This window comes from Cyprinus carpio, chromosome B10 (assembly GCF_018340385.1).
Source record: "Cyprinus carpio isolate SPL01 chromosome B10, ASM1834038v1, whole genome shotgun sequence".
In the NCBI taxonomy this organism is placed as follows: domain Eukaryota; kingdom Metazoa; phylum Chordata; class Actinopteri; order Cypriniformes; family Cyprinidae; genus Cyprinus; species Cyprinus carpio.
The window spans coordinates 7406074-7426201 of record NC_056606.1 but is presented as its reverse complement, the minus strand read 5'-3'; the positions used below and the strand labels follow the sequence as shown (position 1 = coordinate 7426201).

Sequence of the window (20128 nt, the reverse complement as noted above, 5' to 3'; positions counted from 1 at the left end):
ACCCAAATAGAATCAATTTGTCTTGTATTATGTCCATGGGTGTTCTTGTTTAATATTAAATGTTTATCTTTTGATAATTGCTGTTGCCTCTAGTAATCCTGTCTGATTTTTTGTTTCCAGACCATTTTAAGCCAGCAATATAATAATTTTTAAACAATAGTTGACTTAAATAAAACATCCCAACATTGTGTAAAAAAAATTTACCCAACCAGCTGGGTCAAAATAACCCAGCACGTGTTCTTTCCAATATATACCCAGTGCTGGGTTGCAAAATAACCCAAGTTGGGTTGTTTTTAATCCAGCATTTGTGTAGTTTTTGAATTTGCTGCTCAGACAAAGTCTGAGAAATATGCACAGTCACTTTTACCATAATTTCATCTCCTGTTTCCTGCTCGTTCCTTGATTAGTTTTCCCTCTTGGGTTAATAGACAAGTTCATAACTTTTATGTCAGATCAAATGCAGTGTTAACTGGTTTTAGATGTCAGTGGATACAGGATCTGCTAAAGAGACTGAAGCCAACATTCCTCAAGTGTCAGCGGGATCTAACACAGCATTATGTATTTACATCTCTAATAGATTAAGAAATGGCTAAATATGAATTAAAGTTCTAATCAGAAATTAGAAATAAAACATGAACAAATGTCCTATTTTCTTGAATAGTGTCAATTTCCATGGTTGTCTGTGCATCACATGAAACTTCTCCACAGAACAACTGAACCATATAATACACAATAGAAACACAACACTGATGAGAATGATGCTTTCATAATGCTTTATTCACTTGACAGCAAGAAAAAGACAAGAAAAGAATGGATAATCAAGCTTTAAGTTTTCTGTTAATAATGACTGATTACTTTATTATTACTCTGATTACAATTACACTGACTGATTACACTGAGAATTCTGTTAGTGATTGAGCTTCTCTGTTGCTGCATGACAGACTATAAAGTACATTTACGGATGGAGCCGTCAACACACACGACCCACAGCACTCCCAGGTCAAAGCTCACATGCCTGTGGCCATTGGGACAGGCAACCATTGAGATCCAGTCTGTGCCAGCGGGGTTGGCGCGAGTGACACCAATTCTGCAATACACAATAATGATGGTTTCTCGAATGCAGCATTTGGATTACAAAAAATATAATGCTTGACCAGTTTAACATTATGACTGTTCAGCTCACCTTTGGAATAAGCTCCCTTGATAGTTGACACCAAAGACACTGCCATCAGTTGCTACTTCAATCATGGACAGAAGTCCACCAATATTCACAAAGGTGCCGGCCCCAGAACAGACATTATTAGACACATCCTGCACGAGACCAAAAGAGAGACCTCAGGAAACTGTTTTTTGATGCTTTCATTGTGTTCGTTTCTTAATTTCTATCAGAAAATCAAACCCTTGGAAGATATGCTCTTGTATTTAGCATTGTGTCATTACCCTCAAGATCCAGATTTGGTCATAGATGTTCACTCCCCAACAGCTGTATGGGCCACAGCTGTAGTACTTCAGCTTTCCACCAATTTGAACCCAAGGGGTAGTGCTGGATGGCCATTTGTCATTAGCATCCATATTTAAACAGAATATGTCTTCATATATATTGACACCTGCAAGGATCTGATCACCTCCAGCATCCACCTGTTTGAGAAGCCCTAACAACACAATCAACAGGTTGAATGAAGGATTTAATAGGGACCATAAACAATAAGATGATTTCTTTGGGACTGTGGCTGAACTATTTTAAAATTAAAATGTAAATTCATGACTGTTCACCTGGAAACAGAATGAACCTGCCACTCTGAAGCTTGAAGATGTTGTTTGCTGCATTCACCCCCAGCCAACCAGCAGGACCAACAGTGAAGTGCTTTAGAGAGATGTTGATCTTTGTGAAGACGTTATCCTCCAGGATGAAGGCTTCATCAAAATTGTTCACTCCAACCACTGAGCCCGACCCAGCATCTATCTGCTTCAGGTTCCCATTCATCACACTACAGTCTAAAGCTGTGAAAACAAGGTGCAAAATAATCAGTGATTGCAAATACAGAGGGTTATAAATATGCATAAAACATTTTAAATAAATAAAAAACATTGTTTACCCAGAGTGTGAAGGAACTGGCAGCAGAAGAGTAACAGGACGCTCTGATAAACCTTCATTGCTCCACTTTACAGTTTGTTGTTTAGACCTGTTCAGAACCAGAATTCATTTATATAAAAAAACCAAAAAAAAGAAAAATCAATACCACAGTGACAATAATTAAAGGAACAACCTTATCTTGTTAGATGAGGATTCAGCAGTCAGTGTGGATTATCCTCCTTTGAGATGCAGGTAATAGAACTTGCATTCAGTGTGTGTAAATGCTGTTGAGCGATAGCTTATATAGCCGAAATATGTTTCCTGATTAGACTGGGGGGGGAAATTTACAATGCCTATGGAATGGGGATCTGTAAGAGAATACTTGTTTTTTTGGATCTCTGGTCAAACTTAACAAGGAACAGTTTCTCTTATGACTTTTCTCATGTCTCTAAATGATAAAAGCAAACAAGTTAAGTGTTCCAGCACGGCTGATAAAATATGAAGGTGATGTGATGTTTTTAAAAGGAATGCGATAGTCAAAAAAGCATTAGTCTATGTATTTCCACAGATCCAGTGGATCTTTGCTTTCTCATGAATTACTCTACATGGAACATAATAATCCTAAAAATACAAATAATTTTTTTATAATATTTATGAAAAGTGAAATTGCCCTGACATAGTTTGCAACAGTTATTGCAGAATGAACCACAATCATAAAATGTTTAGTGCTAACGAACGGGCTGCAAATAATGCTTAGATTGAAGAAACAAACTGATAGCTTTATTGGGAAAAAGCCTTCAGTAAACATCTCAATTGAACCAACTATGGAAGGAGACGTTGCGACCTTCATAATAAATATATTTGTTTCTTCTTGAACAATTAAAGTTACATTTATGCATGTTAGAAACTATATTGAATATTGCTTTATTCTGCCTTTTTACTCTCTAAGAAGCTGCTCTCATTGTGTGTGTAGTGAACCATATTTGATAAGATTCAGATTTTGATAAAACTGCAAACTGCAAAAGTGTTTCTTTAATTGATCGCATATCTGACTCCTGGTCTTTGTTCAGGCAGTGCGTTTGGTTAAGTATATAAAATATCCAGAGAGTGTAAGACGGTAGAAAGGTGATCTCTAGTCGTAATAGCTCGACCAACTCTTGATTTCCTTCCATCTCAGACAGGGGCGCCCCGAATTTAGCGATCAGTCAGTTAGCATTAATAGTAATACTACTATACAAAGAAAGTCAAACATATAGGAAAGGGACAAGATTGATTGATCAAGGATGCACCAGGAACAATCCTGAGAAAAATAAATGTATGACCCTAATGGGATTGGAGCAGTATATAGAAATTCTGGAATATATACTTTGCAGATTCATCACACAGAAGCCTAGTGCTGTTGGTAAAAGATTGCCGCCTCAATCTCTTGCTGCTATCACCTCTTTTGGTTTTCAACTGTGATAGAATTATGGCTGACAAATTAGGTAACTTGCTCTGTCCTGATAGAAATAATGAGACAGTAGAGAGCAAATGCTGTAAACAGCTCGGCTCAGAAGCTCTCACCTTAAAGATACTGTATTCTCTGAATTCATTAAAAGAATGGTCAATCTTGATTCTGATTGGAAAGTTAAAACAAAAACTTGATTGGCTGCAAACAAAGAAAAAAAACCAGGAAGATACAAATTTCTAAATGCATTCTTATTTTCAGATGTGTAAAGTGGTGTTGTGTAAAATTAACCCCAGAGGTAACCGAGTGATGGTAGAATCTGAATCTTTGTGTATGGAAGGTTTAAATGACAAAGAATGATATCATAAATCTATTTCAGTTACTATATTATTGTTGCAAGCAAGCCCTGACAAGGCATATTAATCTCTTTAACCTGGCTTACACATAACACACTAACACATATCTAATATTCAAATCTGTTAAAGGATTTTTAGGCTGCATTAATTAGGACAACCGGAACCGGGAACACTTCCCAAAACACCCAATGTATTGCATCGATGTAAATTCTGACAAGGACTGCAAAAGAACTAACTTTAAAGAAACCGTTGCAAAAATTAAGTAAAAATACAAAAATAGGGACGTTTATTTGAAAATGCATGTCAGTTCTGACAAGTTTTAAGCTGGGTTATAGTGTAAAAAGATAGTACAATGAAATTATGTTAAAAGTTAATGAAAATGCATTGCTATCCTGAATCCCTCAGAGTTTTCTCTCTCATTTTAAAGTCAGCAAAATTACAGTTTTTACCTGAGATTCAGAGCCAAATTTCAAGGGGGAAATTACTTTAGAAAGATGGCAGCATCATTATGGTATTTTTACAGCATGATTGGTAGGCCTGTTAGTAAAATATGTTAACTTTAGCAATCTTTGTAACATTGTTTGACAATGGTGACAGTTAAAAAATATGAAAAAGCACTTTTCATGTTTTTCTCCAAAGTGTGCATGTTTGTAATGAAAAAAGTATTAAAGATATCTTAATGCCCTTTTAGATTTTGGGTCAAACCTTTCTCTTGGCTTCTTCATTTTTAAAGCCATATGGTTCCACTCCAGCCAGGACTGTATCTGGGGTGTGCGGGCTCCCAGTGCAGGTTGCACCCATTGGCCCTGTTTAAAATCATGTAAGCACAAATAAATAAATATAATTAAGTTACAAATTAAGCAATGTTTACATTTTTCAAGTATATAGGTGTTCAGGTGCCTAATAATCAAATGTAAAATATCATTGCATCTTCACTGTATAAATTAAATATAGATTAATTCTTTTTGAAACTACGAAGTAGCCTTCACTCTTTTATATTCATGGATTAACATTAAGTACACAGACAGCAGCTAGTACAGTGGTCACTTTAAGAGGCAATGCATCCAATATAATGATACACATCTGATTTCTTTCTCAACTGTTTACATTCACATAACTAACAGTTTTTTGAGGATACTCGCCAAGACAGGTATTTTGGCATAATTTTGTATGTATTTGTCCGTTCAAATATAAGAAGAGGCAAAACTCAATTCTGTGTTAATGGGCTGTGAGACACGGCTCTCTGTGTGCGTTCTGTGCTCACAGAAAACAGCGCACGAGTGTTAAGCTCTTTCGCATATTTTTGTGCTTGCATGTTTAAAGGGGTCATATGATGTTGCTAAAAAACATTATTTTGTGTATTTGGTGTGATGAAATGTGTTTATGTGGTTTAAGGTTCAAAAAACGAATTATTTTCCACATACTGTACATTATTGTTTCTCCTCTATGCCCCGCCTTCTGAAATGTGTCGATTTTTACAAAGCTCATCGGTCTGAAAAGTGAGGTGTGCTCTGTTTGGCCAGCTATCCAGTGCGTTGTGACAGTACCACGACTGAGGTGCCCTTGAGCTCCCAACTGCTCCCCGGGCGCCGCAGCATAAATGGCTGCACACTGCTCCGGGTGTGTGTTCACAGTGTGTGTGTGTACACTGCTCTGTGTGTGCACTTTGGATGGGTTAAATGCAGAGCACGAATTCTGAGTATGGGTCACCATACTTGGCTGTATGTCACGTTACTTTCACTTGCACTTTTTTTTAAATGTTACATTTTTTATTTTATTTTTAAAATGCTTTTTAAATGAGTTTAAATGTCTGTAATATTGTAAACTATGCTGTATTCACCCAAACAATTGTATTATGTCCATGGGTGTTCTTGTTTAATATTAAATGTTTATCTTTTGATAATTGCTGTTGCCTCTAGTAATTCTGTCTGATTTTTAGTTTCCAGACCATTTTAAGCCAGCAATATAATAATTTTTAAACAATAGTTGACTTAAATAAAACATCCCAACATTGTGTAAAAAAAATTGACCCAACTAGCTGGGTCAAAATAACCCAGCACATGTTCTTTCCAATATTTACCCAGCGCTGGGTTGCAAAATAACCCAAGTTGGGTTGTTTTTAATCCAGCATTTGTGTAGTTTTTGAATTTGCTGCTCAGGCAAAGTATGAGAAATATGCACAATCACTTTTACCATAATTTCATCTCCTGTTTCCTGCTTGTTCATTGATTAGTTTTCCCTCTTGGGTTAATAGACAAGTTCATAACTTTTATGTCAGATCAAATGCAGTGTTAACTGGTTTTAGATATCAGTGGATACAGGATCTGCTAAAGAGACTGAAGCCAACATTCCTCAAGTGTCAGCGGGATCTAACACAGCATTATGTATTTACATCTCTAATAGATTAAGAAATGGCTAAATATGAATTAAAGTTCTAATCAGAAATTAGAAATAAAACATGAACAAATGTCCTATTTTCTTGAATAGTGTCAATTTCCATGGTTGTCTGTGTATCACATGAAACTTCTCCACAGAACCACTGAACCAAATAATACACAATAGAAACACAACACTGATGAGAATGATGCTTTCATAATGCTTTATTCACTCGACAGCAAGAAAAAGACAAGAAAAGAATGGATAATCAAGCTTTAAGTTTTCTGTTAATAATGACTGATTACTTTATTATTACTTTGATTACAATTACATTGACTGATTACACTGAGAATTCTGTTAGTGATTGAGCTTCTCTGTTGCTGCATGACAGACTATAAAGTACATTTACGGATGGAGCCGTCAACACACACGACCCACAGCACTCCCAGGTCAAAGCTCACATGCCTGTGGCCATTGGGACAGGCAACCATTGAGATCCAGTCTGTGCCAGCGGGGTTGGCGCGAGTGACACCAATTCTGCAATACACAATAATGATGGTTTCTCGAATGCAGCATTTGGATTACAAAAAATATAATGCTTGACCAGTTTAAACATTATGACTGTTCAGCTCACCTTTGGAATAAGCTCCCTTGATAGTTGACACCAAAGACACTGCCATCAGTTGCTACTTCAATCATGGACAGAAGTCCACCAATATTCACAAAGGTGCCGGCCCCGGAACAGACATTATTAGACACATCCTGCACAAGACCAAAAGAGAGACCTCAGGAAACTGTTTTTTGATGCTTTCATTGTGTCCGTTTCTTAAGTTCTATCAGAAAATCAAACCCTTGGAAGATATGCTCTTGTATTTAGCATTGTGTCATTACCCTCAAGATCCAGATTTGGTCATAGATGTTCACTCCCCAACAGCTGTATGGGCCACAGCTGTAGTACTTCAGCTTTCCACCAATTTGAACCCAAGGGGTAGTGCTGGATGGCCATTTGTCATTAGCATCCATATTTAAACAGAATATGTCTTCATATATATTGACACCTGCAAGGATCTGATCACCTCCAGCATCCACCTGTTTGAGAAGCCCTAACAACACAATCAACAGGTTGAATGAAGGATTTAATAGGGACCATAAACAATAAGATGATTTCTTTTTGGGACTGTGGCTGAACTATTTTAAAATTAAAATGTAAATTCATGACTGTTCACCTGGAAACAGAATGAACCTGCCACTCTGAAGCTTGAAGATGTTGTTTGCTGCATTCACCCCCAGCCAACCAGCAGGACCAACAGTGAAGTGCTTTAGAGAGATGTTGATCTTTGTGAAGACGTTATCCTCCAGGATGAAGGCTTCATCAAAATTGTTCACTCCAACCACTGAGCCCGACCCAGCATCTATCTGCTTCAGGTTACCATTCATCACACTACAGTCTAAAGCTGTGAAAACAAGGTGCAAAATAATCAGTGATTGCAAATACAGAGGGTTATAAATATGCATAAAACATTTAAAATAAATAAAAAACATTGTTTACCCAGAGTGTGAAGGAACTGGCAGCAGAAGAGTAACAGGACGCTCTGATAAACCTTCATTGCTCCACTTTACAGTTTGTTGTTTAGACCTGTTCAGAACCAGAATTCATTTATATAAGCAAATTAAAAAAAAGAAAAATCAATACCACAGTGACAATAATTAAAGGAAAACAACCTTACCTTGTTAGATGAGGATTCAGCAGTCAGTGTGGATTATCCTCCTTTGAGATGCAGGTAATAGAACTTGCATTCAGTGTGTGTAAATGCTGTTGAGCGATAGCTTATATAGCCGAAATATGTTTCCTGATTAGACTGGGGGGGAAATTTACAATGCCTATGGAATGGGGATCTGTAAGAGAATACTTGTTTTTTTGGATCTCTGGTCAAACTTAACAAGGAACAGTTTCTCTTTTGACTTTTTTTCATGTCTCTAAATGATAAAAGCAACAAGTTAAGTGTTCCAGCACGGTTGATAAAATATGAAGGTGATATGATGTTTTTAAAGGAATGCGATAGTCAAAAAAGCATTAGTCTATGTATTTCCACAGATCCAGTGGATCTTTGCTTTCTCATGAATTACTCTACATGGAACATAATAATCCTAAAAATACAAATAATCTTTTAAAAATATATATGAAAAGTGAAATTGCCCTGACATAGTTTGCAACAGTTATTGCAGAATGAACCACAATCATAAAATGTTTAGTGCTAACGAACGGGCTGCAAATAATGCTTAGATTGAAGAAACAAACTGGTAGCTTTATTGGGAAAAAGCCTTCAGTAAACATCTCAATTGAACCAACTATGGAAGGAGACGTTGCGACCTTCATAATAAATATATTTGTTTCTTCTTGAACAATTAAAGTTACATTTATGCATGTTAGAAAATAAGTTGAATATGGCTTTATTCTGCTTTTTTACTCTCTAAGAAGCTGCTCTCCTTGTGTGTGTAGTGAACCATATTTGATAAGATTCAGATTTTGATAAAACTGCAAACTGCAAAAGTGTTTCTTTAATTGATCGCATATCTGACTCCTGGTCTTTGTTCAGGCAGTGCGTTTGGTTAAGTATATAAAATATCCAGAGAGTGTAAGATGCTAGAAAGGTGAGCTCTAGTCGTAATAGCTCGACCAACTCTTGATTTCCTTCCATCTCAGACAGGGGCGCCCCGAATTTAGCGATCAGTCAGTTAGCATTAATAGTAATACTACTATACAAAGAAAGTCAAACATATAGGAAAGGGACAAGATTGATTGATCAAGGATGCACCAGGAACGATCCTGAGAAAAATAAATGTATGACCCTAATGGGATTGGAGCAGTATATAGAAATTCTGGAATATATACTTTGCAGATTCATCACACAGAAGCCTAGTGCTGTTGGTAAAAGATTGCCGCCTCAATCTCTTGCTGCTATCACCTCTTTTGGTTTTCAACTGTGATAGAATTATGGCTGACAAATTAGGTAACTTGCTCTGTCCTGATAGAAATAATGAGACAGTAGAGAGCAAATGCTGTAAACAGCTCAGCTCAGAAGCTCTCACCTTAAAGATACTGTATTCTCTGAATTCATTAAAAGAATGGTCAATCTTGATTCTGACTGGAAAGTTAAAACAAAAACTTGATTGGCTGCAAACAAAGAAAAAAACCCTCCGGAGAGGCCAGGAAGATACAAATTTCTAAATGCATTTCTTATTTTCAGATGTGTAAAGTGGTGTTGTGTAAAATTAACACCAGAGGTAACCGAGTGATGGTACTGATCCGAGACATTGTTTAGGCGACGGTAGTCATTACAGAACCGAGGGTGCCATCGGGCTTCGGACCAGGAATCTGATGGTTCTTTGTGCATGGTGTGTCGCCGAGCCTCCGGGACATGTTTAAATGACAAAGAATGATATCATAAAGTGCTGCAGCTCTATTTCAGTTACTATATTATTGTTGCAAGCAAGCCCTGACAAGGCATATTAATCTCTTTAAACCTGGCTTACACATAACACAGGTAACTAACACATTTCTAATATTCAAATCTGTTAAAGGATTTTTAGGCTGCATTAATTAGGACAACCGGAACCGGGAAACAATTTATAGGGATGTTTATTTGAAAAATCAATTCAAATCCTGACCAAGGACTGCAAAAGAACTAACTTTAAAGAAACCGTTGCAAAAATTAAGTAAAAATCTCCACGTCATACAAAAATAGGGATGTTTATTTGAAAATGCATGTCTGTTGCTGACAAGTTTTTGAGAAGCTGGGCTATAGGGAGAGGAAAAAGATAGTACAATGAAATTATGTTAAAATTAATGAAAATGCATTGCTATAAAGCCTGAATCCCTCAGAGTGTTTCTGCTCTCTGGTGCGCTGGTCATTTTAAGGCGTCAGCTAAATACTTGTTATCTGAGCCTGTGTGTAGCATAAGTGGCAGCCGTAACAAGTTTCCAGGTTCATAGTAAAGCACAGATGATTCATTTGACATTCATTGCTAAAGGACATCTCTTGCTACAAGACTTTTGTGTTTCAAATTCTTCATAGAAATAATGAGACAGTTTCAAATGATTTTAAGATACTGTATTCTCTGCATTAAGAAGGCAATCTTGGTTTCAAAAACTGCCCAATGCAAATTAAGAAATAAGAGATTGTTGTGCAAAATTAACCCCAGAGGTAACCGAATAACAATACAAAGAGTAATTAGTTACATTTACTCAAATACTTTACACCTCTGCTTACATACAAATGACATTCTAATATGAACAGGTTTAGTTATTTTTTAGCATTATTAGGACAACCGCTCCACTTTTGATATGTAAATTGCAAGACAGCCCTTGGGTAAGATTAAGTCCTTTCATTTGATGTGCTAGGGTATTAAGAACTAAACCTTGGATACAAAGTCACAACTGTAAGAAAATATAAACTCAGCGCACACACTATTACGTACAATACTTACTGGCATGTGCATTGTTATGTTTCTTAATATCCATATAGGGTATTGTTCAGATTTTAGGCATGAAGATTCTTGCAAGACAGCCCTTGGGTAATTTTGTTATTTTTTATCTCTTCATCCCCACTTATTACTAATCATTCAATACATACATATGACAATTTATTGTTTGACCTGTGAGTACTTTGATTGGATGTTCAATACAACCTGTATTACATCCTCTCAGATTATTCAATAAACAAACATAAACAAATATGACCTTGAAGTGTCCTACAACAAACTGTATCGTGGAGCGTGTCCTACAACAAACTGTATTGTGGAGCAATGAAGGTTTATCGGAGCATCCTGCTACTCTTCTGCTGCAAGTTTCTTCACACTCTGGGTAAACTGAAAAAAAAATTAAAAAAGCTAGTTTACTTTCTATATAGAAATAGAAATATATTTAATTTGTATTTATTTAAACATCACATTTGCAATCAAATATGACTATTTTGCACCTTGTTTTCACAGCTTTAGACTGTAGTGTGATGAATGGTAACCTGAAGCAGATAGATGCTGGGTCGGGCTCAGTGGTTGGAGTGAACAATAACAATGAAGCGTTTGTCCTGATTGATAATGTCTTCACAAAGATCAGTAAGTCTCTAAAGCACTTGAGTGTTGGTCCTGCTGGTCAGCTGGGGGTGGATTCATCTTACAACATCTTCAAGCTTAAGAGTGGCTCCTTCGTTAAGTTTCCAGGTGAAGATTTACAGAAAGCACAAATTACAGAAAATACATGTTTAATCTGTCATTAATGTACATTAACTTAATTTAAAGTCAATGGTTTAAATCCACGGTCCCAAATATATCATCTTATTGTTGATTTTCCATTTAAACTAATCTTTCATCCAACTTGTTGATTGTGTTGTTAGGGCTTCTCAAACAGGTGGATGCTGGAGGTGATCAGATCCTTGCAGGTGTCAATAAGAATGATCAAATATATTGCGTAAATATGGATGCTAACAACAACTGGCCATCCTGCAATTCTCCTTGGGTTAATCTTAATGGAGGGCTGAAGTATTACAGCTGTGGTCCGTACAGCTGTTGGGGAGTGAGCGGAGATGACAAAATCTGGATCATGAAGGTAATGACATGATGTTAAATACAAGAGCTAGAGAACAAGTTCAAGGGCACCAAAATGTATATCAAAAATAAAGGCAGAAGCAGATAAAAGCAAAAAGGTTTCTTGATGTGACTGTCCAATGAATGATTGTGTCTCTTTCGGTCTCGTGCAGGATGTGTCTAATAATGTCTGTTCTGGGGCCGGCACCTTTGTGAATATTGATGGATTTCTGTCCATGATTGAAGTAGCAACTGATGGCAGTGTCTTTGGTATCAACTCTAATGGGATGTTATACCAAAGGTAAGCTGAACAGTCATAATATTACAAGTTTTATGAACAAAGGGATAAATTAATCAAGAATGATTTTCAAACATTGCATTCAAGAAACCGTTTTTATCTACTGCAGAATTGGCGTCACTCGATCCAACCCTTCTGGCACAAAGTGGCAAGTGATGAGTGCCTGTCCCAATAAACACAAGCATGTGAGCTTTGACCTGGGAGTGCTGTGGGTCGTGTGTGTTGACGGCTCCATCCGTAAATGCACTATATAGCCTGTCACAGAATATTAACAGAAAATCTTGATTATACTTCCTTCTCTTCTCTTTTTTATTGCTGTTGAACCAATAAAGCAGAATGAAAGCATCTATCTCATTAGTGTTGTGTTTCTTTTGTGTTTTATTTGATTCATTGGTTTTTTGAGGCAGTTTCAGGATATATACACACCACCCAATAAACTGTGGAAACTTACAACTTACAAAACATTTAATTCAAATTGTTCATGTTTAATTTTTAATATCTTATTACAATTTTAGTACAAATTTATTTGTCTATAAAGCTGTCATTTTTAGAGGATGTTATCAGTGAAGGATTTAAGGACTCAAACAAGGAACTTGTCTTTCTGCATCTTCAAGAGAGCAAACAAACATCTTGTGACTTTCTATGTGTATAGCCTTTTAACTTATTCATTGCGATTGTTCTAATCAAACATTGCGAAACTTTTAAACGATTATAACAAAACTCTTTCCTTATGAAAATACTTCCAACCCATCAAACATGACAAATCAAACACGGATTTGACATTGCATGCATGAGTTACAACATACCATTACAGTATCCATTATAAATAACTCCACCTTGGATGTTTCCTGCAGTATTCTTAAGATTTTTATATCCTGGAGTTGATGAGATAATCTGAAAACATTGTAGCTGTTGTTGAAGGTAGACTACAAACTGTATATCAAGCATTTGCTCCAGTATATATTACTGTCAGTAGGTTAGCTGTGTATAGGTATAGTATAATGTGAAGCATTCATATAGTCTGTATTTTTTAGCTTATGTATAGGTAAACTTTTATATATAGTATATTTATAGTCAAAATCTGTCAATAGGTTAGCTGTGTATAGGTTTATACTGTTTTACTTCATTGTTGTATGTCTGTATTTATGTAACACCGTGGTCCTGTGAGGCAAGACATTTCATTCCACTGTATGTCCCCACATGTAGCAGAATGACAATAAAGCTCAACTTGAACTTGAACTTGAACTTGATGGATCTAAAGATCCCAACACAGGGAGAACAGGTTTTGCTTTCAGTATTCCATCCTTAAACATTTCTGTTAATAAAAGAACATCAGATCATTTATCAGTATACAGTAGAGATGATGGCAATAGTAACAGCACTACAGTGAATAGAAGCCACTATCTAATAACACTAAATAATAAATAAACATCCAACAGGATTATGTGTGCACTGTGGAATCAGTACAACATGTTATTTGTGTTTGTCAACCAGGGATACACCAACCAGACACTGCGTGACACTAAAGGAACAAAACACAAAAACAAAACAACGAACAGAACCGGGAAGGGATGGTGGGCCAGGCACCGGTCCCGGGAACTGGGACCGGCAGCGATGGCTCCACCTAAATAATATATCTCACACTCATTATAAAACTATCAAAATAAAACTAAATCCCATAAAAAGTGAGATCATTAATAAATTGAAGACTGTACTGATTTCATCTCATAACTAAATAAAAAAACTCTAACATAAACGCTGGTCCACACTCCAATACAGTAGGTGGCGATAATGCACCTTGACGTTGGTGCTACCCGCCATAAAACCGAAGAAGAAAAATGTGTCTGCCCAGGAGTCTTACCAAACATTTTTTTTTTTGAACCTTAAGATAGAAAGGCATTCATAACTGGAAGATTTGATTTACATAATGACTGAGATAACACTCACTTTTCATTCACACTATGTTTTCATTGTCACTCCAAATGTACATCATATAACAAAATAACATTTAAAATAAGAATAAAATAACATAAAACACTGAGAGAAAAATATATATATATATATATAAGACTAAATTCCTCTTTAAACACCATTAATCGTTTTTCACATTATGAAATCAAAGTCCTCTAATAAAGTATACAAAAATCTTGCTTTGGGACTGTTCATCCCTCTTAACGTCTCCAAATACATTAAATTCCTCTTTAAACACCATTAATCGTGGGGGAGTTTTGAAAAATTTACATTTATGAATGTAAAATTTCAGCAAAAACAACAAATTATTTATTACATAGGATATCTTTTTATCCTTAAATAACAAACAAAACTTAGCAATTCTCATGAGAGGATCAGTCCTACAGGTAATCTTTGGTGTATCCAACAGAATGCATCATTCCAGACTGTTTGTACCAAATTAAAAATAAAAGCTTGTTCGAGATGAACTACCGTAGCCTGCAAATGGCTGGAGAGATCTGCCTCATGGCAAAACATCAAACTTTAGGCTTGTTCGAGATGAACTACCGTAGCCTGCAAATGGCTGGAGAGATCTGCCGCTTGCAGTCGGGGCGGAACTGAAAGCGGAGACGTCAAGTCGGACACTTTATGTTCCCGGTAGTGACACTCTCGCAGTGTTTGCATATCACAGATAAAGTGAATAAAATGCAATGTTTGTCAAATACAAAGATGTTTCAGAAATGTTTTTATGAGTAACAGAAACACTTTTCTGCTCAAAGGGGTCATATGATGCAATTTCAATTTTTCCTTTCTCTTTGGAGTGTTACAAGCTCTTGGTGAATAAAGAAGATCAGTAAAGTTGCAAAAACTAAAGTCTCAAACCCAAAGGGATATTCTTTATAAAAGTTAAAAGTCAACCACGCCACCCTAAAACGCCTTGTTTAAACACACCCCCACATGTCTACGTCACGATGTGTGAAGATTTGCATAACGCCGCCCAAATGTTCATGCAAAGAAAGAAGGCGTAACTTTTATTCTTTCTGTTGCCGCCGCCGTCATGTTGTGGAGATGCTGTGTGTTTCGTTTTGAAAGCAAAACTACTTTGTTTGGTCTTCCAATAGAGGACACGACTAGAAATCAGTGGTTAAGTTGTATTTCAACACTGTTCCAGAACAGTTCAACCCAAATATTCAGATGTGTGCAGCGCATTTTACAGAGGCTGAGGACTGTTTCCTGGGAGAGAAGACTACAATGCCGGTGTCTGTTTCTATAAAGTGGGGCAATAACAACTTTGCAAGGACAGTCTGGCGCTTCTGACTGTTAGTACGTTTACATATTTAAAGTATTTACCACTGATGATTCAAATGTGAGTTTTGAGCAGTGTAGAGTAGCACTTGCTGTTTGCTGTTTCTCCGATCACAAATGCAGACATGCATTTTATGTTTATGCGGCGCGATATGCAACGCGTAAAAAGACAGTATAAGTCATTATAATCAGTAATTATGTCCCTTACTGGATGCAACAAATGCCTCGTTTATAATGGGTTTTATTGGTTTTGTCTTGTCGTGCTGGGACACAGCATCACAGTATGTTAAGGGAGTAATATTTCTGTCACACGCTTGAGGAATTCAGCCAATCACAATGCACTGGATAGCTGGCCAATCAGAGCACACCTCACTTTTCAAAACGATGAGATTTGTAAAAATCAACGTGTTTCAGAAAGGTGCAGCATAGAGGAGAAACTATAATGTACAATACGTGATAAATAATGTGTTATTTGAACCTTAAACACAAGTCATTTTGCCACACCCACTTCTAAAACCCAAATCAGATGTAAATTTTCACCAGTTCTGATGTGTATGCAAAGTTTTGTGAGTTTTCGAGCATGTTTAAGCTCTCAAAAATGTGATTAATTTTGAAGAAGAAGAAGAAACAAAACCATTCTAATAGGGTCCTCGCACTGCATAGTTCGGGCCCTAAAAATGAATGTTGCTTCATTACAGCTTCCATAATAGCTGTTTAATTTAAGCGCTAATAATAGATACGCAAAAACTACACTTCCCATAATCCAGGTCTTCAAGGGCGCTTCCGCAGGCGCGCGCTCTAATCTGCACAGGTTTTGCAGAAACGGATGTTCGCGCGCATCGAATGAGCTTCTGTTTAAACTCTATCTACCCTACGTTTACTTTAAGACATCAAGTAAGTCATTTGATACGTGCGACTGTTTATAATATTCGAGCTCGACTATAATGTCAGCGGACATGTTGCAATAACAGATTGTTTTATTGAAAGGAAACTGTTGGCAAATGGCCATTTTGCTGCGCGTTCATACGTTCGCGGCCTTGTTGGTTCTTATAGTAACGTTAGTTATAAACGAGAGACGCCGCTGGTTATTTTCTGTTTAATATGTGCAAAAAAGTTAAAGTAAAAGCATTGCTTCTTTGGAAAATAAATGCATTTTTTTTTTTTTTTTTATCGCAAACGCTTGTATGTTAGAGCATCACTGCAAAGCACGAGGATGCAACCTTACCTGCACGCAGATTATATATATATTTTTGTTTCAAAATTAGTTTTAAGCAACATAGTCCTAAATGTATTAGTGAAAAGTACATATATGCTTTCCACAACTGTGTTTTGCCTTGGTTTTTCATTTAAATGCCTTTGTCGTCCTTTTCAGAATGCCAAAGTCAAAGGAAGTGTTGTCTTCCACCTCAGACAGTGACTCTGACAGTGAAGTTGATACCAAGGTATAGAAATTAATATCCTCACATTACACTTTTATGCACGTGAAAGAAAAGCACATCACATCCAAGAGTATTTACATATGCAAATTTGGACATCTATTGAAAATAACCACCCATTTTGTGTCGCCACAACATTAGAAGTACCATTTTAATGTCAAATCCACAGTTTCTATGTTATGATGTGACATTCTGTATTTCAGGCCAAGAGAAAGAGGCAAGCAACCCCAGAAAAGCCATCAAAGAAACAAAAAAAAAAATAAACAAAAAAAAAAACATCCACCTCCAAAAAAAACAACAATAAAAAAAAAAAAAAATACCATCCAAATAAAGATATCAAAAAGTATATGTTTAGCTTAACTTAATGCAGATTAGCCTCACACAATTATATAATGTATTATATTATATGTATTGTATGTATTGGTTTCTTTTTTTAAGATAGGAAAGATGAGGTATGTGAGCGTTCGTGATTTCAAGGGAAAAGTGCTGATTGATATCCGGGAATACTGGATAGACCAAGAAGGGGAAATGAAACCAGGCCGGAAAGGTAGGTGCTACTCTTCGTGGGTTCAGATGTGACAGTAGAAATGGCACCTGGTAGAGATTGTGCTATGTATTTTAAATGCATTTCGGAAACACTTTATTTTAAAGTGTAATTGTTACACATTGCATGTACTTGCTATTATAATAGCAATAAATTCTGCATAATTACATGCAAGGAACCCCAAACCGAACCCTAACTATATAGTAAGTACATGCAGTTGAATATATTACTCAGTGTTTAAATGCATAATTACAGTGTAACAAGGACACCTTGAAATAAAGTGTAACCTGTATTTTAAATGAGAGAGGGCTGCTTTATGGGGGTATGCACCAATATAGCAATACCTTGTAATAAACATATTTTCATACATACATTTGTGTACTAAAGCATTCTGTTTAATTAAAATTGAATGATGATGTGAACAAATAATTAATTTGAATTGAATTGAACTTACCAACTCTAATGCTCAAAACTCAAAATAAAAATAAAAAGCCTTTTAAATAAAATTAATCTTATTATTTCTCAAATTCCCATATTACTTTTTTATATTCAGACAGGTATTTCACTGAACCCAGAGCAGTGGAACCAACTAAAAGAGCAGATTGGTGAGATTGACGACGCTGTGAGGAGAATATAAGACCTGCCTGCAGTTCACTGGCAACCTGGATGCTTTTTTAAAACAGATTCTTGCTCTGCAGTTCTGCTTTTGTTGCCCTCTAAAGCTCAAATACAGTATCTACACCTTCTCTGAATCAGCCAAGGGACAGACCACAGTCTAAGAGACCTGTCATAAATTTGACAAATGTATAATTGCTATGTTTTGCCTTTGTAGAGCGGCATGCTTCGCAAAGTCAATGTGGTGACCAGGACACTTTTTATGTATATTTTAGGTTAGGTTTTATTGAAGTAGTTGTTCATTGTATGTGTCTTTTTAAATTTGAGATTTTCATGGTTGGGGTTTTCAAAGGGGTCGGCTAGAGAGACGGGGTGTGAGTTTGTGCCCTTCATTTTTAATAAAGATGATAGACAAAAAACAAAGGCTGATTTACTCTCAAATAAAAATAAATCTAAAAAAACAATAATAAATAAAAAAAAACAGATAATGCACTGATAAAAAAAACTTCACTTTAAGAAAAAAAAAAAATTAAGGATGCATTGAATTTATCGTAATGGCAAAAAACAATGATTTAAAAAAAAAATACTATTTTAAGACTTTCTATTCATCTGAGAATTCTAAAAAAAAAAAATGTCTAAGTATTTTCAACAGTCATCATCAGAATTGTTTCTTGAGCAGCAAATCAGCATAAAAAAAGATTTCTGAAGGATCATGTGACACTGAAGACAGGAGTAAAGATTACATCTCGGCAATAAATTAGATTTTAAAATATATTCGAATAGAAAATATAGTAAATTGTAATAATGTCAGTTATCAAATAAATGCACATTTGTTGAGCATGTTGGCTTGTAATTTCACACACACACACACAATTTAAAATATGTTATTATTTACTGCTAGGCTGTATTTTTATTTTTTTCATTTATTTATTTTTTGTCCATTAGAGCAGGTTAGATTTTTTATTTAGATTGTTTTAAATGTGATTATTTTAATATAAATTAATTTAAATAATTTGAATTTATTTCAAGGTCCCCTGGTTTAGAACCACAGGGATATAGTGAGCAAAATGTGGATCACTGCTGCCATCTATTGGTTATTTTGGTTTAAACATAACATTCCAACAGAAATGCATTAAGTGTTAACTACTAATCCTAACCCTAGTTCATGAAACAATAATGTTATTAATTATGTAATTGATTATAAATTGTTAATAAACACCACCCCCCATTGTAATAAAAAATTTAAAACAAATGAAATAATCCAATCACAACAAACGCTTAAAATATCCTTTAAAGTTTTCCAATCACAACAAACGTTTGCCTTGTTTAATAAAATTCTTGACAAATCCCAACAATCGTGTACCAACATAAACAAATAATAACTCACTGTGGTTGACCTCTTATCTAATTCCCAATATTGTGACCTGCCTCAAGCTGTAATTGCTCACTGTTTAAAATAGCTGTTTTTGTGTATAAGGCTTTATCTGGTACTGCAAAAAAAAAAAAAAAAAAACATATCTGATCTTTTAATTCCTTACACTTCTCCGCGGTCATGGCCTAATGCTTAGAGAGCCGGACTTGTAACCCAAAGGTTGCAGGTTTGAATCTCAGTACCAGCAGGAGTTGTGGGTGGGGGGAGTAAATGAACAGCACTCTCTTCCACCTTTCATACCCTTGAGCAAGGCACCGAACCCCCAATAGACCCTTTGCTCCCCGCTGCTCTGAGTAGATTGTGTTCACTACTAACTACAGAGCACAGATTTCAAGTATGGGACACCATACTTGGCCACATGTCACTTTCACTTTCAATGAGCACTCAGGTCAATGTGAGGTCTGCTCCTTCACTAGACAGTTTTAAAGTAGTTCTTAAAAAGTTGGCCGTATAAAGAATCAAGTTGGTATACAGGTGCTGGTCATATAATTAAAATATCATCAAAAAGTTGATTTATTTCACTAATTCCATTCAAAAAGTGAAACTTGTATATTATATTTATTCATTACAGACAGACTGATATATTTCAAATGTTTATTTCTTTTAATTTTGATGTTTATAAATGACAACTAAGGAAAATCCCAAATTCAGTATCTCAGAAAATTAGAATATTGTGAAAAGGTTCAATATTGAAGACACCTGGTGCCACAAT

General features: G+C 35.8%; 4 protein-coding genes across 4 annotated transcripts; 2 read left to right on the top strand and 2 right to left on the bottom strand.

Moving 5' to 3' along the window:
* Positions 1-798: 798 nt before the first annotated feature.
* Positions 799-2208, bottom strand: LOC109069433 (fish-egg lectin-like). Its single transcript, XM_019086069.2, has 5 exons — positions 2097-2208; positions 1774-2001; positions 1441-1652; positions 1184-1311; positions 799-1087 (listed from the first exon to the last, which is right to left on the bottom strand). The coding sequence occupies exons 1-5, from the start codon at positions 2152-2154 to the stop codon at positions 943-945; spliced, it is 771 nt and encodes a 256-aa protein (XP_018941614.2). The 5' UTR covers positions 2155-2208; the 3' UTR covers positions 799-942.
* A 4249-nt stretch (positions 2209-6457) lies between these two features.
* LOC109069432 (fish-egg lectin-like) lies at positions 6458-7860 on the bottom strand. The gene is made up of 5 exons (XM_019086068.2): positions 7803-7860; positions 7480-7707; positions 7145-7356; positions 6888-7015; positions 6458-6790 (listed from the first exon to the last, which is right to left on the bottom strand). The coding sequence occupies exons 1-5, from the start codon at positions 7858-7860 to the stop codon at positions 6646-6648; spliced, it is 771 nt and encodes a 256-aa protein (XP_018941613.1). The 3' UTR covers positions 6458-6645.
* A 3175-nt stretch (positions 7861-11035) lies between these two features.
* Positions 11036-12483, top strand: LOC109069431 (fish-egg lectin-like). The gene is made up of 5 exons (XM_019086067.2): positions 11036-11117; positions 11246-11473; positions 11647-11858; positions 12010-12137; positions 12244-12483. Exons 1-5 carry the CDS (start codon positions 11060-11062, stop codon positions 12386-12388), a joined length of 771 nt encoding a protein of 256 aa, XP_018941612.2. The 5' UTR covers positions 11036-11059; the 3' UTR covers positions 12389-12483.
* Positions 12484-16134: 3651 nt separating this feature from the next.
* Positions 16135-18204, top strand: LOC109069435 (activated RNA polymerase II transcriptional coactivator p15-like). Its single transcript, XM_042731984.1, has 5 exons — positions 16135-16283; positions 16762-16831; positions 17029-17085; positions 17237-17372; positions 17927-18204. Exons 2-5 carry the CDS (start codon positions 16763-16765, stop codon positions 18004-18006), a joined length of 342 nt encoding a protein of 113 aa, XP_042587918.1. The 5' UTR covers positions 16135-16283; position 16762; the 3' UTR covers positions 18007-18204.
* Positions 18205-20128: the final 1924 nt, after the last annotated feature.